The 19,938-nt window shown below is 54.2% G+C and overlaps 1 protein-coding gene across 6 annotated transcripts in view; it reads right to left on the bottom strand.

Moving 5' to 3' along the window:
• Positions 1-19,938, bottom strand: part of SPTB (spectrin beta, erythrocytic) — a 133,755-nt gene that overhangs the window by 28,122 nt on the left and 85,695 nt on the right. For all 6 annotated transcript variants that reach the window (XM_080645255.1, XM_080645254.1, XM_080645259.1 and 3 more), the window contains 18 exons: positions 19,045-19,139; positions 18,613-18,693; positions 18,130-18,245; positions 17,606-17,718; positions 16,612-16,799; positions 14,843-14,960; positions 14,054-14,212; positions 12,893-13,195; positions 11,835-11,985; positions 10,275-11,145; positions 9,090-9,227; positions 6,194-6,950; positions 5,545-5,747; positions 5,345-5,435; positions 3,813-3,959; positions 2,337-2,600; positions 1,759-1,965; positions 1,235-1,324 (listed from right to left, as the gene is read on the bottom strand). In XM_080645255.1, coding sequence (XP_080501381.1) covers positions 1,235-1,324; positions 1,759-1,965; positions 2,337-2,600; positions 3,813-3,959; positions 5,345-5,435; positions 5,545-5,747; positions 6,194-6,950; positions 9,090-9,227; positions 10,275-11,145; positions 11,835-11,985; positions 12,893-13,195; positions 14,054-14,212; positions 14,843-14,960; positions 16,612-16,799; positions 17,606-17,718; positions 18,130-18,245; positions 18,613-18,693; positions 19,045-19,139 — 4,092 coding nt within the window. The remainder of the gene's footprint in view (positions 1-1,234; positions 1,325-1,758; positions 1,966-2,336; positions 2,601-3,812; positions 3,960-5,344; positions 5,436-5,544; positions 5,748-6,193; positions 6,951-9,089; positions 9,228-10,274; positions 11,146-11,834; positions 11,986-12,892; positions 13,196-14,053; positions 14,213-14,842; positions 14,961-16,611; positions 16,800-17,605; positions 17,719-18,129; positions 18,246-18,612; positions 18,694-19,044; positions 19,140-19,938) is intronic.

Below are 19,938 nucleotides of genomic sequence, written 5' to 3'. Positions count from 1 at the left end.
CTAGCCCAGGTCCCTTCGTGCGGCCGCTGGAGCCTTGGTGGTTAGAGCATGTCAACTAGAAGCAAAGGGTCGGAGGGAGCTGTTAAGGAACTCCTCTGAGAATAATTCAGGCCCTTGCACAGCTGCTGGGCTCTGCGCGTCGATGCCGGCTGCTGTTACTTTGGGGAAGGAAGTATTGTCTGCCGTGAGCCGCTTCCCCAAGGAGCTGCAGTCGCACTCTGGGACACCAAGTCCCCAGGCTCTCCCTGCTTAGGGCCTTGCTGCCCCCACTTCTTCTTTTTTTTTTTTACATATTTTATTGATTTTTTACAGAGAAGAAGGGAGAGGGATAGAGAGTTAGAAACATCGATGAGAGAGAAACATCGATCAGCTGCCTCCTGCACACCTCCTACTGGGGATGTGCCCGCAACCAAGGTACATGCCCTTAACCAGAATCGAACCTGGGACCTTTCAGTCCACAGGCTGACAAGGCTCTATCCACTGAGCCAAACTGGTTAGGGCTGCCCCCACTTCTTGACTCAAAGAGCAGACCAGGCAGGAGGAAGGACTCTCTGTGGTTGGACGACTGGGCCAGAGGCAACCTCTCTTCCACCCAGAGCTGCGGAGACCAAAGGCAGGGGGACGGCCTGTGACAATCACGCCACCCTCGCCAGACAGAGGCACCAGAGCCAGGGCGGCTGGCCTCGGAAGCACACGGCAACTTTGATACAACAGGAAGGGTGGCACCTCACTTCCAGGAGTCTGACTACGATACGACAGAGCAGAACGCAAATGAAGGTTTGCTCCATTTAGAGGCTGCCTAATGGGATTTGAGCTCCATAAGTCCTCTTGTATCCGAGGAGTGGGGCCTTCTTACCCCAAGGACACCCAACAGGCCTAGCTCAGCTCTGGAAGAGGGAGAGCAACCACGAGCTATGGGCCTCCTCTCAGGGAGGCCGTGGGCTACAGAAGCTGAAAAGCACATTAACCCCCAGGCCAGAGCATCTGGGCCCTGCATTCACCTGCCCTGATGGGTCTGAATGGCCCCAAATCTTGAAGCATCTAAACACTCCCCGACCCTGCCCCCCTGTGGTCCTCCCAGAATTCTCTCGGCCATCACCAAAGTTGTTCTTTTTAGGGGTCTGGGGACCCAACAGCTATTAACAAGAATAATCATCTGCTGTAGCTGGCCTTCTGCAGGGCAGGATGGGGCAGGGCAGGCCGGGTGGGACTGACAAAGTAAGGCGGTACTTACCTGGTTCTTCTTCATGAACAGCTGCACAGTTTGCAGATTAATGCCGTAGTCAGACGACTGGGCCAGAGGCAACCTCTCCTCCACCCAGAGCTGCGGAGACCAAAGGCAGGAGGACGGCTGATGACAATCACACCACCCTTCCCCGAGCACTCGCTGCGATCGGACAGGGCTCTCCCCAGTCCTTCCCAGCCCCATATCAGGGTTTTGCCCCATTTTACAGACGGGGACATTTTGACATTTTGAATTGAGGTTCCAAATAACTTTTTCCTGGTCACACGGGGGGAAGGTAATGTAGCTGGGTCGGGAACCCAAGTCTGTTAGGCCCCGAAGTCCATGGGTGAGCTACCGTTCAAAAAGCACTGGCCTTACTTTTACATTTAATGTAATCACCACAGCAATCCTGTGAGAGACGGGGGTGAGATGACTGGACGGCTGCTGCTGAGAACTGCCCTGGGCGGCAGCCAGCTGTCCTGACGGCAGCGGCTGCCTTGGCGGCTGGGGGCTGGGGGTTGTGGCCCACGCACCGTCTCATCCTCTAAGTCACGGCTGATCTGCAGCTTGGCTCTGGATGATTCCAGCTGCTTCTTCCTCCTCCCCAGGGGCTCCAGGAGGTCCAGGAACCGCTTCTCGATGCTCATGTCAGCACCCCCCTCTTCCTCGTCCAGTGAGGGCATCTGGGCAAACAGCTCTCCCAACTCCTCCTTCCGCACATTCACTTGGTCCTCCACGCGCTGGGACACAAGGGGACAGTGTTGGCACCGGCCCTGGCACCTGGGCAGCCCCTCCCTCTTCTCCATCACTCATATCCCACCCATCCCTAAGGGCCCAGTCTGAGCTCAGCCTCTCCCAGCAAGTCTCCCCGGACGCCCACTCTTCTTCCCCTCCCCGGACACCTGTACTTGACTTCGCAGGCCTGCTTTTATTAACCTGTTTTGGATCCTTGTCTTACGCACTGCAAAGGGGTGGGAGACGGGTGATGACCAGGAGGCATTTTGCATGATAAAGGCAAGCCCGGCTAAGAGGAACTGGCTTTCAGGTCTCAGATTTGCTCCCCAAGATCCCTTCTCTTCCAACACTCCCAGTCTACAACCCGCACACGTGCCTTCAGCTTAGCCAACATCCGGTTGACACTGGTCAGGTCCTTGCCTGGGTCGTCTGACCGCAGCTGGTCCTCCATGGCGCTGATCCACTTGTTGAGGTCGGCATGGGTCTTCGAGCGCAGGTCGGAGCTCCTGGCGGCCGAGAGCTGTTGGGCCTTCTCCTTCGTGGTGGCCTGAAGCTCATCCCAGAGTCGGTGCAAAGCCTCCAGCCTCTGGGACACCAGGGCTGCAAACTGGGGCTTCTCCTCCATCAGCTGCTTTCCTTCCTGCACGGGAGGGAGGTGAGCTTACCGTCCAGTCTTGGAGCAGTGCTGCTCCAGATGACTGCAAAGGGAAGGAGGAGTGGGGGAGGCGCCAGAGAAGCAAGGAATCTGGCTAGAACTTGGCGAGGCCCAAATGAAAGACTGCACCCCCTAAGTTATTTGTAGTCGAAGGCGGGACGGGGGAGCCGTGTTTTGGGCAAATGACTCAGGAGATTGCAGTAGGGACAGCTGCAGGCAAGGGTCCGCTGGTATGTACTAAAAATTTGTGTTTTAATTAAAAAAAAAAAAAAAGATTCAGGATCCATCCAGGTACAAGCAGTCTGTGAGATCCACCCTCTCATGATCGTCTCCCCTGAGGCTGTGCATTAACTAACCAACCTTCGGTGGGATCTTTTAATTACTGACTTTGTCTCACCAGGTTTTCACCTGCATAAATGTATCTTTTCTGGGTGGGTACAGTATGATACGACTTGGGCCTAAAATACAGACCACTCAGAGCAGTCAATATTTATTAAGTGTTTAATAATCGCCAAGGACTATTCTAAGTGCTTTAATGCTCACAACTCCCTCAGACAGGGAGCTGTTATTACCCTCATTTTACAGAGGAAGGAATGGAGGTGCAAGAAGATTGAGTCAAACAGTCTGGCTTGGAGCCTGCACCTTCACTACTGCGGACACGGCCTTGGGTGGCCCCTAGGCCTGCTTCTCCCCGGTCACCACCGTAGGAAAGAGCAAAGGTGCCTGATTCCAAGATCTAACGCCAGCCACATTTTCACTTAGGCCCTGGGCAAACTCATTTCAGAGAGCCCCTTGCTTCTCTATCTACAAGGGGTGCGAATGATCACTCCCCAGTGGTTCTGCCCGTCCAAGCGGTGAGGGTCAGAGGACTGCCCTGCTCATGTCACACGGTCCCCTGTGCTGGGCCCTGGTGAGGAGCACAGGAGGCAAACAGAGATAACTGCTATTTTGGCACTGGATGCTGAAGCTCTGATGCAGGTGTCTTCAGTGTCCTGGACTGTCCCCAGACTCAGGTGACCCAGAGGAGGCACCCATCCTGACCAGGTTTAACAAGACTGGATGTATCTGAAGGTTAAGTACTATTCAGAGAAGTTTTTTCACTCCCAGGTCCCATGGTGTCCAGCAAGTTTCAGGATGGTGCCCATGCCTGGGTAAAGCCCCATTCCATAAGCTCGTCTGAGCACTCGCGTTACTCACTGCATCGATGCTATCCAGCCACCCCTGGTGGGAGGCCAGCTCTGCCATGAATGCCTGGTGCTTCAGCCATTTGTTGTGAAGGTTTCGTGCTTCATCATAGGAGACATCCTGAGATGTCAGCAGCTTGTCATTGATCCAGAGAGTGAGCTGTGGGCAGAAAAAGAGGGTCCAGTCATCCCCGAGTGTACCTCTTAGGCCAGGGCAGTGGTCGGCAAACTGCGGCTCACAAGCCACGGTTTGCTGCTCTGCTGACTAATGAGTTTGCCAACTACTGACCTAGACTCTCGATTCCAATAATTACAGGCGGTTGTTGTTCCTTGTGATTAAGCCCCTATCTCCGTGGTCGGCAAACTCATTAGTCAGCAGAGCGGCAAACTCATTAGTCAACAGAGCGGCAAACTCATTAGTCAACAGAGCGGCAAACTGCGGCTCGCAAGCCACAGTTTGCCAACCATTGGGCCAGGGGCTCAGGGCAGGACCTGCTGCCCCCCTCTGGCTGCAGAAGAAGGCCATGCAGTGAAGTGGGGACACAGCAGAGTACCATTCTCCCCATCTCTGGATCCCTAACTCCCAGCACAGACAACTTAACCCACATTGTCTCGGGGCTAAATATGGACTCTGGAGGGTCTTATACACCAGTGTGTGCAGGGTGACACCAGGGATATTTATGCTTCTCCCCATATATCCAGGATCTAGGACAGGGCCTGGCCTGTTACAGGAACTCAATGAGTATTTACTGGATGGATAAATCCACCCTTTAGCAGTATGGTAAGAATCATTAATAAACATAGAGGACATGTTATCAGAGGAAGAAGCCAAGTGTAGATTAACAATGAGGGAAGCCCAGCTGGTGTGGCTCAGTGGTTGAGTGTGCACCCAGGAACCAAGAGGTCATGAGTTCGATTCTGGTCAGGGTTCATGCCCAGGTTGAGCTCAATCCCCAATAGGAGGTGTGCAGGAGGCAGCTGATCAATGATTATCTCGCATCATTGATGTCTCTCTCTCTCTCTCCCTCGCCCTTGCCTTCTCCCTTCCTCCTTCTCTAAAAAGAAATAAAAACATATTAAACACACACACACACACACACACACACACACACACACACACACACACACCATCTTTACAGCCCTGGCCAGGTGGCTCAGTTGATTGAAGCATCATCCATAGACCAAAAGATTTCGGGTTGATTCCTGGTCAGGGCACATACCTAGGTAGTGGGTTGGGGTGTGTGCAGGAGGCAACCGAACGATGTTCTCACATTGATGTTTCTCTCTCTCCCTTCCTCTCTCTCTGAAAATCTATTTTAAAAAACATATCCTTGGGTGAGGATTAAAAACACACACATCTTTGCAGCTACTTTGAAAAATAAAAGTACTGTGGAACCAAAGATTCCAGAGGATGACCTACACTGTCAAGTACCGAGTTCCCCCAAGGAACCCCAGACTGAGTGAGAGAGGATCCCTGTGGACCTCTGGGCTCTTTGCTCCTAGAAAGGGCTCTCCTGCAAAGCAGCCTGCCTCGCTGGGCCTCACCTCCTGGCAGTTCTGGAGGAAGTTCTGGAGCTCCAGGTTGTCTTTCAGAAGAACTGAGGCCTCCTGAGCCTTCTCGTTGTTCTTCCTGTGCCTGGAAGGGAAGCCAGAAGCCGCAGTCACAACAGGGCTGAGTCTGGGGTCCCCATGCAACACCGCCAGCCCCACCTGATTCAGCCCTTCACCCTGGGGGCAGAGAGTACCTGTCCTCAATCGACTGCACCTTCTCCTTGATCTTGTCTGAGTAGAGGTTCCCCTCGGCCACCAGCTTGTTTCCAGAGTCCACAGGACTCAAGACCTTATCCTGGTTATTTTCCATAGACACCAGGAAATCCTCGAACTTCCGGATCCCAGCCTCTGCAGCTTCTAGGGAGTCTGGGGTTTCCAAGTGAGCCAGCGTGTATTCCTGTTGAAGCAAGTTTCCAGACACGGCATGAAGACAACCTGAGGAGGTGGTGAGGGAACCTTCCAGGCCGGAGCGCCATGTGCAGCCATGCGGGTTATATAATGCGTGAACGACGCCCCCTGGAGCTGTGCAAGGGAGAGGTTCCCTAGGCCTGGTCTCCTCACCCTGGGGTACCCAATGTGCCTAAAGCCCTATGGAAGGGTAACCGCCCAGGGGGAAATGCACTTCCCTAGCCGCTGACCTAAGAATAGGCATAGTTTGGGACAAGGGCTGAAAAGGACACATAAAAAACAAAGAGGATTGTCTCCCTAATTAGTGGCTAAAGAGAGTCCCAGAAAAGCATAATTTGGTCCCTGAGCACCTGTAGCACATTTGGAGACTCACCAGTGCTGTTGCCCTGAGAGACATCCCCCCTCCGGCCTCCCGCCCTGAATACCTCTCCCTACCTGGTTGCTGAGGATGGCTTCAGCCTGCTTCGCATCTTTCTGGAACTCCTGGAAGCCAAGGCACTGGGCAAGGAAGTGGCTGCGGCTCTCCCACATCCGACGCAGGTCGTCCCAGCCAGTCCCCAGACCCTCCAGCCGCTGGCCCAGAAGCAGGTACTCTGGGTCCGTCTGGCCATGGAGCACTTTCTCCCCAGACGCCTTGACACGCTCGTAGCTGTCTTGGTGCCCCTCGATCTCGTCTTTGATGGCCGCATGCTGCTGCAGGAGCTGCTCGGCCTCGGGGAGGGACTCGGGGGTGTCCTCCGAGGCCACGGCCTTCTGGGCCATGGACAGCCAGCCCTGAAAGTTGTCCAGATCCTGCAGGAAGGCCTGCAGCTGGCTGGCTTCACCCAGCGAGGCCTCCTGGCCCTGCAGGGCTTGCTGTAAGCCCTGCCACAGCTCCTCCACATATGCCTGCCGTCGGCCAATGTCCTCCTTTAGTTCAGGGTGTGACTCCATCAGCCGCTGCGACTCACGCTCCAGGGCACCCACACGGGCCTGGATGGCGGCCACGTCGCGCTCCAGCCCCGACAACTTCCGCTGGATGGCGATGACGCCTGTCAAGTCCCGGCCCAGGTCCTTGGTGGACTCCACTACCTTCGTCTTGTCCAGGATCCACTTGCTGGTCTCCTCACAGTCTACACAGTAGTTGTGCACCCGGAGGGCCGAGCCCACTGCCTCCCGCCGGTCGGACACCATGGTCTGGAAGGCCTGCCACCTGCCGAGGGGGACACAGAGACACCCTTTTCCGGAACTCTTCCCACAGGACATCCCTTCCCAGATTTCCCACCAGAGTCTCTCCCCAGAGACCTTGCACACTGAGAAAGTCATCTACCCACCAAACTGCAGTGCGTAAGGTGCATTTATCCAATTTTACCCAAGACAACACAATGCCAGTCAGGTCTGTCCATCGGCAGGAGGCAAAGCAGTGGCGTGATTCCAGCCGTAAGTGGAGGAACATGGCACTTAGCTGGGCTGTGTGTGCAGCTGGATTTCATACAATTTCCCAGATCCACTGAAATACTGAAAATGACTAGGAAGCCCACATTATCAACTTGAAGAGTGCTTCGGGATGTAGGGTCCCAGCTGCCCTAGAGCAGTGGTCGGCAAACTCATTAGTCAACAGAGCCAAATATCAACAGTACAACGATTGAAATTTCCTTTGAGAGCCAAAATTTTTTAAACTTAAACTTCTTCTAATGCCACTTCTTCAAAATAGACTCGCCCAGGCCGTGGTATTTTGTGGAAGAGCCACACTCAAGGGGCCAAAGAGCCGCATGTGGCTCGCGAGCCGCAGTTTGCCGACCACTGCCCTAGAGGAACCATGAAGAGGCATGACCTTGTTCAAAGTGCCCAGGGCCTGAAGGCCACCTTGGCTCAAAAACAAAGAGGTGAAGAAGGAGGAGGAGGAGGGAAGGGATAAACTGGGATTATAATTAAAATGGGTAACATAATCTTAATCTTCAAGTACAGTGCCAGAGTGAAACTGGGAAATGTGCAAAGTTCTGGTAGATGTCCTGGGGCCTGGGGTGGGTCTGCAGCCCCTAATAAGCCTTTTCTTTTTCCTTTTCCTTTTTTAAAAAAAATTAATATATTTTTCCTGATTTCAGAGAGGAAGAGGGAGAGAGAGAAATATCAATGATGAGAGAGAATCATTGATCAACTGCTTCCTGCATGCCCCCTACTGGGGATTGAGCCTGCAATCCGGGCATGTGCCCTGAATGGGAATTGAACCTTGACCTCCTGGTTCATAGGTTGATGCTCAACCACTGAGCCATGCTGGCCAGGCCAGCTACTTCACTTTTGAAAACAGGTTCCAGGCTCGATGTCTTCTGGCCCAGGTTGGGGGCACATTTGGGAGGCAACCTATCGATGTGTCTCTCTCACATTGACGTTTCTCTCTGTCTCTCCCCTTCCCTTCCACTCTCTCTAAAAATCAATGGAAAAATATCCCCAGGTGAGGATTAATAACAACAACAACAACAAAAAGAAGAGCAAAGAGTCATCCTCTTCCTCTGCATAAACCTCAGATTACAGAGACATCTCCTAGCTCCAGCCTGCCTCTTCAGATGCTGAGACAATCGGCCTGTTCTAGTGGCTCCTAAGTACTCCCCCTCCCCCATCTCCCCTGCCTCCCTTTGGGCCCCTAGGTGTCTCCACTGTGCTGACCCTTTTCTTCCCTAACTGCACCTCCCCAATTGCCTCGGGCAGAACAAAGCTCAGAAACAAGTGCGGGGAAAGGGACGGGGCAATGGGAAGGTGGGGACCATGCGGCACTGTGTGTGCAGGTTTCGGGGTGACCAACGGGACACGGGCCTGTGCTCTGCCTTGGAGATCCTCGAGGACTCCTGGGCCACTGCGCCTGCATGGAAAGCATCCCCTCTCCAAGGGCTCCTCAGGGCCCGTGTTTTGTTTTGAGCGTGAAGTGTGCTCAAGGCTTCCTGCTAATTCTCTTCGTTCAAGTCAGATGCAAGATGAAGATGCCCTTTGTACAGGCAGCAGCGTTCCTTTATGGGCAGTACTTAAGAGCTCTCAGAAAGCATTTTCCCGAAGAAATGTCCGGGGAATGCGGCATGAGTACATATGGCCTGATTCTAGCCATGACACACTCAGAACGTCCCCCTCACACAGGATCACCACCCCGACCCTCAGGCACAGTATGTGCAGCTGCGTGAACGCATCTCTCTCCCTCCCTGGCTGATCACCAAACAGCCCCTCCCTGCTGCTATAGAAGGAGACCAGTTGAGAAACAGGGTACAAACCTGGCAACGCAGAGCAGGCGACCTGCCCTTTGGGCCACACCTCCAGGGGTGTGTCAGGTGCAGGGTGATGCCCCCCAGCCCCACCCACACCTCACCTGGTGTTCAGGTGGTCCTGGTACTGCTTCACTTCCCCACTGCGTGGGTGACCACTCTCTACCAGGCTGTTGGCAGCGAGGTTCACACCATCAATCTGAGTCATCAACGTCTTCATCTCCTGGTCCAGGATGTCAAACCTGATATGGACAGAGACAACGAGGACTGGTGAGGCAGCAGCAGGCACTGCATTGCCAGTGGCCACCCAGTCTCCACACGTGTAGCTCTTGCTTTCTCCTTCCGCCTCCTAAATACATCTGACCAGGTGAGGGGTGGGGCAGGGGAGAAAGGAGAAAGATATGCTGACACACCCTGGGGGTTTGGGTTCATGGGTGCAGTTTCGTGGGTTAGCATTTCTTGGACCAACCTAGGAGAGAGCTGGTTCCTTGCTATACCGGCCACCAGCTCAGCAGAGAGGCACAGGGGAAAAAACGAAGTGATGGGAGGTTCATGCCCCCAGAGACCACCTGCCTCCACTGCCCCAGTCTCTGCTCTTGGACCCCAATTCCACTGCCTTGACACCTTGACCTGAAGGGTACTCACCAGCCAGATGCCCTGTCCCTGGGTAGGAGAAGGGACAGCTGCTGGGGGGAGGGGAGCCATGTAGTATGAGAGCTGACCCTTCTGGGACAAGATCCCAGGCCCCTCCAGCCTCAGTGTGTTCCAGGGAGGGACCTCTCCCTCTTCCACTCCCTGGATTCTGTACTAGGATACACGGATGCACATGGGCAGGCCTCCATGCTGGCATGCCACGGAATCGGAATACAGGGAGTGGCAGTGGCCTTGCAGATCAGTGGTTTGCCAGCTGATCTCTGTGGCTTCTCTGGGTTCTGTGGCCCCAGCCTCCCACCCCCCTTAACCAGATCAGCTCTACTTTCCTCTGCATTGCATGTCAGGGGTTCAGTATATAATTCATTTGAACACAGGCTGCCATAGCTAAACAGTAATTGAATAACTGGGCTAGAATGAGCCCCTTCGTTTATTTTGAGGAAGGCCGCAGGGGTGAAGTACCCAAAGCCACAGAAACGGATTGGTGACTCCGGTGCCTGGCCTCTGTAATAAAGGGCACCCCCTGGCCTCACAGATAGACCCTGGCTGATTAGAGGCTGTCCCCACACCCGGCGGAGGGGGAGTGTATGCCTCGGTGGGAGGAGGTGGGGAGGCAGGAAGAGAGGGCTGGCCCTGACCTGTGCTGCACGACCTCCAGGTCCTCCAGCGTGTCTGGGATCTCCATCTGGGCCAGCCACTTCTCCTTCTCGCCCATCCACAGCTCACAGGCATCCGTCTCCCCAAACACCGTGTACAGGTCCAGGGCATCCTGCAGCTTCTGCCGACGCAGGTCCGCCTGAGCCACCACTTGCTGGTAGAGGTCCCGGAGGGCCTGCAGCCGATTGGTCACATCCGGGGAATCGCGAAACTCTTGGGGGAAGCCCTGGGCCTGCCGTTCCAGATGCTCCATCACGGCACGGCTCTCCTCCAGCTCCTCCAGGAAGTCCTTGTGCTTCTTCCCCAGGGCCCGCGTGGCCCCTTCGTCCTGCCCCACGTCTTCGCCCGAGAGCAGCTTGTGAGCATCCTGCAGCCAGGCCTTCAGGTCGTCCGCGTCGCCCTGGAACTGGAAGAAGTTCTCGGCATCCTGCAGGTTCTTCTTGCGGAAGGCGGCCAGCTCCTTCAGCTGGTCCCACTGGGCGGACACCTCCTTGATGCGGGCCTCGATCTGCGGGTGCCCGAACTGCTTGCGTGCGACCATGCCCTCCGCCTCCCGGAAGATCTGGTCCAGGTGGGCGTCCAGCCCGCGGAGCTCGTCCTCGAAGGCCTTGTGCTTGCGCTGCAGGATGAGCACACTGGTCAGGTCCTTGCCATAGTCCAGGGACGAGTAGATCTGCTCCTTCTCCTTGATCCAGCTCTCGGCCTCATCCATCTCCCAGAAGAACTTCCAGAGCCGCTTGGACTGCTCCAGCTGGGCCTTCCGCCCGGCTGCCATGTTGCTCAGCTCCTCGAAGCACTGCTCCAGGTGGCTGACGCGGTCCAGGATGACCTGGGGATCACAAGGCTGGTACCCTGGGAGGCATGGGAGGAGGACAGATGAGAGGGGTAAGGGCTTCATTCACGGGCGAGTTGCCAGGCTAGAACCACATGATCTGGACCCTGACGTTTCCCTGAGCTTTGGGGTTGGATGCAGGGGGGGCTCGGTTGCTCAGAGGGCAGGGCAGGTTCTTAATAATTAGTTCCCAGTCAACTTTCAGGGGTAAGGGAGGTTGAAAGTTGGGTCAACTCTCAGTAGAAATGTACTACGTGAAATTATTTTTTAAAAAAGCTTAGACACAGAGAAAAGCCTTTGAGATTTTGCTCCCCATCAGGTCAGTTTGGGCTCAAATACACTCTTATAAAAATTAAAAAAAAAAAAAGCTTAGATACAAATTTCAAGATCTTCAAGGACACAATAGGATCTCCTATTTAAGACCCGAAGCTATAAACCTAACTGGTCTCTGCTGTAACTTGAACTAGCAGAGAGGATGAAGGACGGATGATGTCTCATTGGTGCTTATAAACACCTTCTAATCACAGATTACCAAAGCAGTTGCCTGCTCTCTGGAGAGTTTTGCTATCCCTCAGGCTTCTTTCTTGCACCATTAGCTAATGAAAGAGGCAGAATTTTAAAACTAAGGAGATTTATCCAAGCTGGGGTGTTAGAGAGCTGAGCCAGAGGGTGGGGCCCTGGCTTCTGAGGGAGACATCCAAATTCTCACCTTTCCCCTCAGTGAACTGCAGGGTGGCCGTGTTGATGGCCTTCACTTTGTCTCCTTGGATGGCGATGTCAGCCTCCATCAGCTTGTGCTTCTGTAGCAAGTCCTCAACTTCCAATAAGTGCTTCCCGAACTCAGCGGATAAGAGGTGAGCCTGGCAAAGAGGACGGTGGAAGGAATGAGGAGAGGTGCAGAGATCTACACGCCAGGAGCAGAGACCCTTCCAGAGGGGCGGGGGTCCATGGGCTGGGGGAGTCTGTGCAGTTGGAAAACAGCTGCTGCTTGGCATGGAAGGGGCTCCAGGGCAGGGGTTCCTACTGGGGGTGCCCATCGGAGTCATTCCTGGACCGCCTTCCATGAAATCCTCACTAGATTTCCTGCATTTGCCCAGGTTTGAGGCCTGGGCATGTGTATTTTTATTTATTTTTAAAAAATGTATTTTTATTGTTTTCAGAGAGGGAGAGGGAGAGAGATAGAAACATCAGTGATGAGAGAGAATCATGGATCAGCTGCCTCCTGCATGCCCCCTACTGGGGATCGAGCTCACAACCCAGGGCATGTGCCCTTGACTGGAATTGAACCCGGGACCCTCAGTCCCCAGGCCGATGCTCTATCCACTGAGCGAAACCAGTGAGGGCAAGGCATATGTGTGTGTTTAGAAAGTTCTATGGCCACTCGGAGGTGTATGTGGGTTGAGAGCACTGTGGTGGAAGGAGGAGAGATTCAGATTTCCTGGTTGCCCCATATGCGGGCAGGTCTGGATGCTCCAGGCTCCTCATTAACCCCTGTCTCTCTGCAGGTTGGTGCCTGTGCTACTATGAACCCAAGATTTCTTGATCATGAGGGCAGAGTGGACCTGGGCTGTTGACTTTCTGGAGCAGAGTGGGCCAAGCAGTGGACAGGCAGATGCAGCCAGACACTGTGTTGCATCCGTTTCTGCATTCTGATTCTGGGTTGTGATTGGTTGGGAGGTTGTCTAGGGAAGCATGTGCTAACTGCAGGGCAGGCACTGAGGCCCCAGGGGAGTGCTGGGGGTGGGGGAAGGGCAGCGCCGGGCCCACCTTGATCTCGTCCATCCAGTCGATGCTGTGCAGCATGTCCTGGAAGAGCTTCTGCAGCGCCAGGGTCGTCTCGAGTCTCTGGCGCCGGGACGCCAGCAGCTCCTGCAGGTAGCTCCACAGGCGCAGGATGTTGTCCTTGCGGGCCGTGATGCGCTTCTGGTCATGGTAGTTCTCCTTCTCCAGCTCCTGGGCCAGGTCTTCCAGAGCCTGCACCCGCTCCTTGTAGGCGGCCGTGTCAGTCTCGATGGCCTCATGCTTCTTCTTGGCGGCCTCCACGGCTGCCAGGTCATACCCGAAGTTATCCTGCCCCACAGAGAGAAACACAGGCAGCTCAGCTGGGCTCCTCTCCAAATGCAGAGAAAACCACCGGTCCCTTCGGAACAAGTGCTGGGTGGGAAAGAGCATTCCCAAGGCTGGGTTCTGCCATCTTTCCCAGCCACCTTATCAGAGCCAAGTCCCAGTGACTGTCTCACAAGAACCTTTACAAAAAACTTGAGATTTAGCTCCCTGTGCCATACATGTGGGTGTGCTGTGCGTACATTATTAACAACCCCTTCTCGGCCCGCCACACTCACCACCTGCCTTGTATGGCCCTGCCCTATTCTGGGCAGGGAGGGGCTCTGACTCGGAAACATGCAGCTGTGAACAGCTGGCTTTGGGGTGCGCACACTTTCCAGTTCTCTCAGGACACCTGCTTTCCCCTTTCTGGGTGGAATTTAATTTGTTCCCAAGCTCTGAGTGAGCAGGGACAGATATTGTCACGGGCAGTCAGCCTGGGTCAATTTTTAGCCAGTGAAATAGGACCGGGCCCTAGAAGCCAGAGTCCAAAGGGACGTCCACCACACACAAGATGCACTGCTTTTTCCACACCCCCAGAGGACCACGGCCTAATGGCCACTCAGGCCCTGGCTTTAGTTGATGACAGGTTCAGGGGCCATTTTTGGAGTGTGAGGCTCTTTCCCTAAAAATGAGACTTTAAGTCCTGCAGACTCCTTCCTCAGAGATGAATCCTGATCCACCCAATCCTGGGGAGCAGGGCTGCCAGGCCTGTGGAAAGGCTTATCCATGGCCACGGAGAGGCTTACCCATGACCACGGAGACGCCAGCTTGGGCTCCAGCCTAGCTGACTGCTGGGGGCTCTGCAAGTGTGTCCTCCATTACCTGGGCCACGAGGCGCTGGTTTTCATTGAGCCACGTCTCTCTCATGGCGGCCTTTCGGTCAAAGCGCCGGGCCAGCTGCTCCAGCTTTTCCTGCCTGATGAGCTCGTTTCTTAGGGCCAGCTCCCGCCGGTACTCGGCTTCCTCCAGGCTCTCCCAGGCCTGCACGAGGGACAGGAGGATTCTTGGGGCACAAGAGGAACACCTGGATTTGGGGGTTCCATCTTTTTTGCCCAACACTGAGTGATTTCAGGAATTTAGGCTCCCAGGGGACGTTATCTGTACTGAATTCAGAACTATCTGGGCCCACCAAAGATCGGGGAGCCCTGAGTATGGGGAGCTCTCAGATCCCTCTTCCCCTAACCCTTCCTTGGACTTGACCTAGTATGTTATTTGTCTCTGTGGCTATAAATGGCTACTAGTAAATGGCTACCTCCATTCTATTAGAATTTCCAGGGGGTATTAAGCATCTAAACCTTGGAAATATTAGAAGGTGTTTCCTTTCTGTTATAAGTAGTTAATATTCCATATTTAAAGAAATCTAATGTTCAACAGAGATGAGATTATAATAACTGACTCCAAAAATGGATTCTGAGCATCTGATCAGGGGCTGAATTGATGGATGGACCATGGGTGGAGTTGACCTCTTAGAATTAGCACCCAAAAGAGCCAGCATATATAGTTAATAACATCATGGAAAGTGGCTTGCTTTAGCCCCAGTGACCCCTTCCTGTGCCCTCCCCGAGAACTCAGACACTCACTGGTAACATGTAATGGGAATCACTACTGTACCCGGTTGATGTCAGACACGAGCTTCCCATCATGGGGCGTGTACACTTTCTGATTGTTGGCTCTCATCCGGGACTGGATGGTAAAAAGTAAGACTTCCAGATTCCCCTTCTCCTGAAACCTGCCGAGAAAACAGAGGTAGAGAGACGCATGTGGAGATCCCACAGCCAACCTGTGTGAAGTTAGCATGGAACCCTGGTAAATTGGAGCTTGACTAGCAAAGCGTATTTCCTTAAAAAACAAAAAGTAAAAAGGATCTATAGGAGCACGTATCTGTTAAAACATCTATCATATTCACCAACTGAGATCTAACGGTTACAACACAAACCGGAGAAAACACAAGAGCTACCACAGCGTTTGCTTAGCGTTTGCTCCCCAGGGGAATGGCTACCTGGCATAGCCTGGGTGTTCCTGTAGCTATGGAGTTTCACCAATCAATACAAAGAAACTCTCCCCTATTCATAAATGAGGAAGGCTTCTGACTAGTGCTTTAGTCAGTTTTTATTGAGTCAGTAGGTCCTCAGAGGCAGCGGCATCCACATAACATATTGCATTGAAAGCGGCGTTCACCTGAGTCCTACTGAGCCGGCTCTCCTGACAAGTCCCAGAGGCCAGCTGCTCCCGAGTGGGGAGGACAGGCTGGGTTCTGGGAGGATTTTAGGTGTCGGAGATGAGACCTGGCAGCAGGATGGTGTCTGGAACTAAGGTCCATGCTCCAGGTAACTGGGTACTTTCACATTTCTGCATGTATGCAAGCACCTACCCACTTCTACATCCTCCACCTGGCAGTCGAGGACCAGCTGTAAGCAGGGTCCCCACGCTGAGGCCAGCCTCAGAGGTCTGACTGCTCACAGGCACTTCAGGAGGGCTGTGGCCCTGAGCACCATCTACACAGCCTAGAGATAGCACCCCTGTGTGCAGAGCCTGGTAGGCCCACAGGGGATGTTATCTTTCAGAGTGGGTTCAGGACTTTCAGAGTGGGTTAGTGTCAAACCAGAAATCAGATACTTGTTTATAGGACATTCTAGACTCCATGTCTCACCTTTCCCGGTTTGAGAGTCATGAATGAAGAGTGTGGAAGATGAGAGGAGGAGGAACAGGCAGAGGGTACCACTGAGGAGCTAGAAATCTGTTTCTAGAGAGCTGGGCAAGCTAACAGAGGGTGAGCAGGAATGCCCTGTGTCTGTGCATGCCTGTTTTCATGTGTGTGCATGTATGCACATGAGCCTGTATGGTTGTGTGTATCTGTGCATACGTGCACCCACCCAGGCCCTGAACATGCTGGGGAGAAACGGAAGTCCCGAGAGGCGGGCTCAGAGCTCTGCTGATGAGCAGTTGACAGATGGGAGAGAACAAGAATGTACTTGGTGATCAACAGGGCCCCACACAGAGGGCTCTGAGGCTCGGAATACAGAGGGCATCACCACAAAATAAACACGAAGAGCAGTGCACAGATGAGAAAGGCACTCTCCAGCACAGGCTCTTTGAAGAGACGCGGAAGCCTGAGATTTCACGGCTGCTCCCCCTTGGGGATCTGGGGAACTGCTTTCTTTGGCTATGAGTCAGGGGGTCACTCCTCAATGCCCACTTCCTATAGGCTGATGTCTTGGGAGCAGGGAGGCCAGGAGGGGATGAAGGAGGCGACAGAGAGGAAGCTCTCTAGAATACACCCCCCACGTACACTTCTCAAGGCCAAGAGCCTGGCTCTGCCTTGAGGCAGCTGGTTCTCAGCCCCTGATGCCCACCCTCCCTCCAAAGTGCCAGGGCCTTACTTGGGCGGCTTCTCCACGGTGCGGTAGGTGCTGAAGGCCTGTAGCTGCTGCTGGACGCCGGTCAGGGAGTTGGCGAATTTGCGGCTGTTCAGGACTGTGATGGTTTGCTCGATCCAGGTGAGCAGGTCCGAGGCCAGTCCGCTGTACTTTTCGATCATCTTCTCTGTCTCAATGGCATGGTCGATCACCTAGGGAACCCCTTTATTACTCCTCCTCATCAGAAGAGCAATGGTGCGTCAGGGAGGACCACAGGCGAGGTGGTCTTCCTTCTCTCCGGCCCTGGAGCATCCCATGTTGGGCTATTCTCTGGGCCCAGGGCTGTGGCTGAAGCAGAGGAATGGCCTGGAAGTGCACCGGCAACCGCAGCAGGCAGCTGGCCCTGCTGGGGTTCAGGAGTTCCCACTTCCTCCCCTAGCCCTAGAAGAGTGGTCAGCTCCCTGAGCTAGGACACCAGCCACAAGAGGAGCTAAAATCTTGTTCATTTTTCCATGCGTATTAGGAACTGAGGGCTTCCAGGCACTGTCTTTGCTAAACACCAGGCACACACAGATGAATGAGGAATGGTGTCCACCCTCAAGCAGCTGAGGAGCCAGCAGGGGAGAGGAATCTGGCATGGGGGTCTGCACAATGGGGTGGCTTCCTGGTAAACCAGGGAGCCTAAGAGGCCCGAACCTACAAACCCACGAGAAACCAACAAACAAAAGCCTGTTTTGTTCCGGGGGGAATATTCATGAGCCATGGGTCTGCAGGTGGAAGATGGGCTCAGAGGTGCAGGCTAGGACACCTTTCAGGACAGACTGCCAACCTGCTTTGGAATTCAGCATGGGAGCCATTACTTCGGCTTCAGAGGAAGTTGGTGGGGGCGATCTGCCCCCCACACCCCTCCCCTACTGCAGCTGGAGCCCAGGCACAAAACTCTTGGGATGGAAAGGCAGCATTGCGGTCAAGGCCTGGATGGCAAATGCGGTGACACTGGTTACGAGACACTTGGTACCTTGCCGATGCGCTTGCCCTCCACCGCCAGCACCTTCATCTTGGAGAAGTAGTGGTAAAATGCCACCACGTAGGTAATAATGGATTTCTCATCAGGGTTTTCTGTGAAGACATCTGCAAGGGGAAAGGGTGCTCTCAGGACTGACCTGGAAGCTGGAAAGGTCAGGCTGAGAGGGTTTATCTCCGTGTTTCTCCAGCATGAAGTTCAACTACAGGCACCAAGTGATAGGCAGCAGGTGGGAATGGAAGAGTAATGGTCCTGAGATTTTAGTGAGAGGATGGACCATAAGTTAGGAAAGAAAGAAGGACCCAAAGGCTATACTGGCCCCCATCAGGCCAGATGAGGTGCCAGGAACTAACTGGAGCTGAAGGGCAGGCCCCAAACAGAGTCCTGGCCTGGCTGCCATCCCCTCGCTGTGCTCATGGCTAGACCCCTCCAGGTACCCTGTCAGTCTGGCACTCCCTCCGGCACAAGAAGCACCGTTTCCCACCCCTACAGTTACGGCTGGAGTGGGAGCTGCTCACCTTCAGGGTCGAGGAGCGGTATAATGCCCAGCTGACGTTCGGCCACATCAAATGCGTGCTCCAGGTTGTGTCGGGCGTTGGAGTCTTTCAGTTTATCAAAGTCGATCAGGTCAGGCCTGAGGACAAAGCCAGACTGTCAGAGGGAGTGGGGGCCATGGCATCCCCACCAACAGGGCAGACCTGGCAGGGTGCAAAGACCCTGGCAGATGGAGGGAGGTGGTGCAAAGACCCTGGCAGATCGAGGGAGGGGCACTGGCATGAAAAGTGGAGGATTTGGGGGTGAGGCAGGGGGCAGCTGTGAGCACCCACACCTGGGAAGGCAGCAGAGGGAATTTAAGGGAGGCAGGGCTGCTGAGGGTGAGAGGAAGACCAGCAGAGGTGACATTCCCGTGAAGCTTGAACAGCAACCTACATGCTGAGCGCAATGTGTCCCAACACCCGCAGGGGATCTGCCCCTCCCCACAGCGCCTTCTGCCCTCTTACCGGTGCTTGTGTATCAGGGCGTTAAAGGCCAGGCCATCCTTCCAGCTGGAGGTGAAGTTGGTGACATTGACGTGGGGGTAGCTGCATCCAAGAGAAACATTAAGATTCTTTTTGGCCCCAAACAAGCGTATGAACTGAGGGGCCAATACACAGGAGAGGAATGGACTTGTCTCTCCTCAAGCCACTTCCACATGAGGGCAGCCGTGGGCCCCAAAGACTCATACACCCAATAGACCCCACAGTCTGGCCCACACAGCTTTGGAAAGGAACCCTGTGTTCCAGGCCCCAAAGAATCAGGTCAGGATAGACTGTGCATCCATTACTCCGAAGCTGCTATAGTTCTGGGTGATGGTGTCATGTCCCTTGGGGACGGCAGTGCTCAGGGGAGCAGGTGGGTGGGGAACGTGGCAGCAGCGGGTTCCCAGGGCATACCCTGCTGTCTTCATCTGACACCATAACAGCAACGCATCCTTGGCCGAGCGCGTCTCACGACCTTCCGGACCTTCCGGAACAACAATGTCCTGAATCTGGGGATGAAGGAAGCAGAGGGAGAGGAATTAGATTTGCATCTGGCTCAGGCCTTCCTGCTCTCCATGGGGGGGCTCCTTCCCCCTTTCCTCCTCCCTAGCCATCCCTCTGGTCTGTCTTGACAGCCCGGCAGCAGCAACACCACAGCCTGAGGCCTGGGTCCCAGTGGCCTGTCTCCCTGCCTCAGGCAGTGTCAACAACACGCAGGGGCAGTGACGAGATGGCTCACTTGATAGCTCTGATGGGATGCTGAGAATAAACACAACACTGGGTTCCTCCTCAGGAGGAACATGCCCTGCAAGGCTGGGAGCAGCACTAACGCCGGAAGGTATTGGATTTGGATCAGGAGCTTCTCCTCCCTTTTCATTCTGTCCTGTCCTGTCGTTGTTACTGTTTCATCGCACCCCCTACACGGTGAGATGGGACCCCGGAGAGCACTCGGCCGGGCTCTCCCTTCCCTCCTCTGACGAGGCTCTTTCTGTCCCCAAACCAGCAGGTGGAAGGTCCTGCTTCCTTCCCTCTCACTTTCTAAATTCCCTTATAAACAACAAACCTTGAAATTCAGGGTGGGAAGAGAGAAGTTTCTGATTCAAACACAAAAGCAGATCTTCTGTACTGTTTTTGCAATTTCTGAATGAAACTATGTCAAAACCCAGAAAGTTACACACATAGGAGGAAGGGGACAAAAAGCAGATCTTCTACCAGGGGTCCTCAAACTTTTAAAACAGGGAGCCAGTTCACTGTCCCTCAGACCGTTGGAGGGCCGGACTATAGTTTAAAAAAAACACTATGAACAAA

This window comes from Plecotus auritus, assembly GCF_963455305.1.
Source record: "Plecotus auritus genome assembly, chromosome: 1".
NCBI lineage: Eukaryota > Metazoa > Chordata > Mammalia > Chiroptera > Vespertilionidae > Plecotus > Plecotus auritus.
The sequence above is the reverse complement of the archived record's forward strand: the minus strand, read 5'-3'. Positions and strand labels throughout refer to the sequence as shown.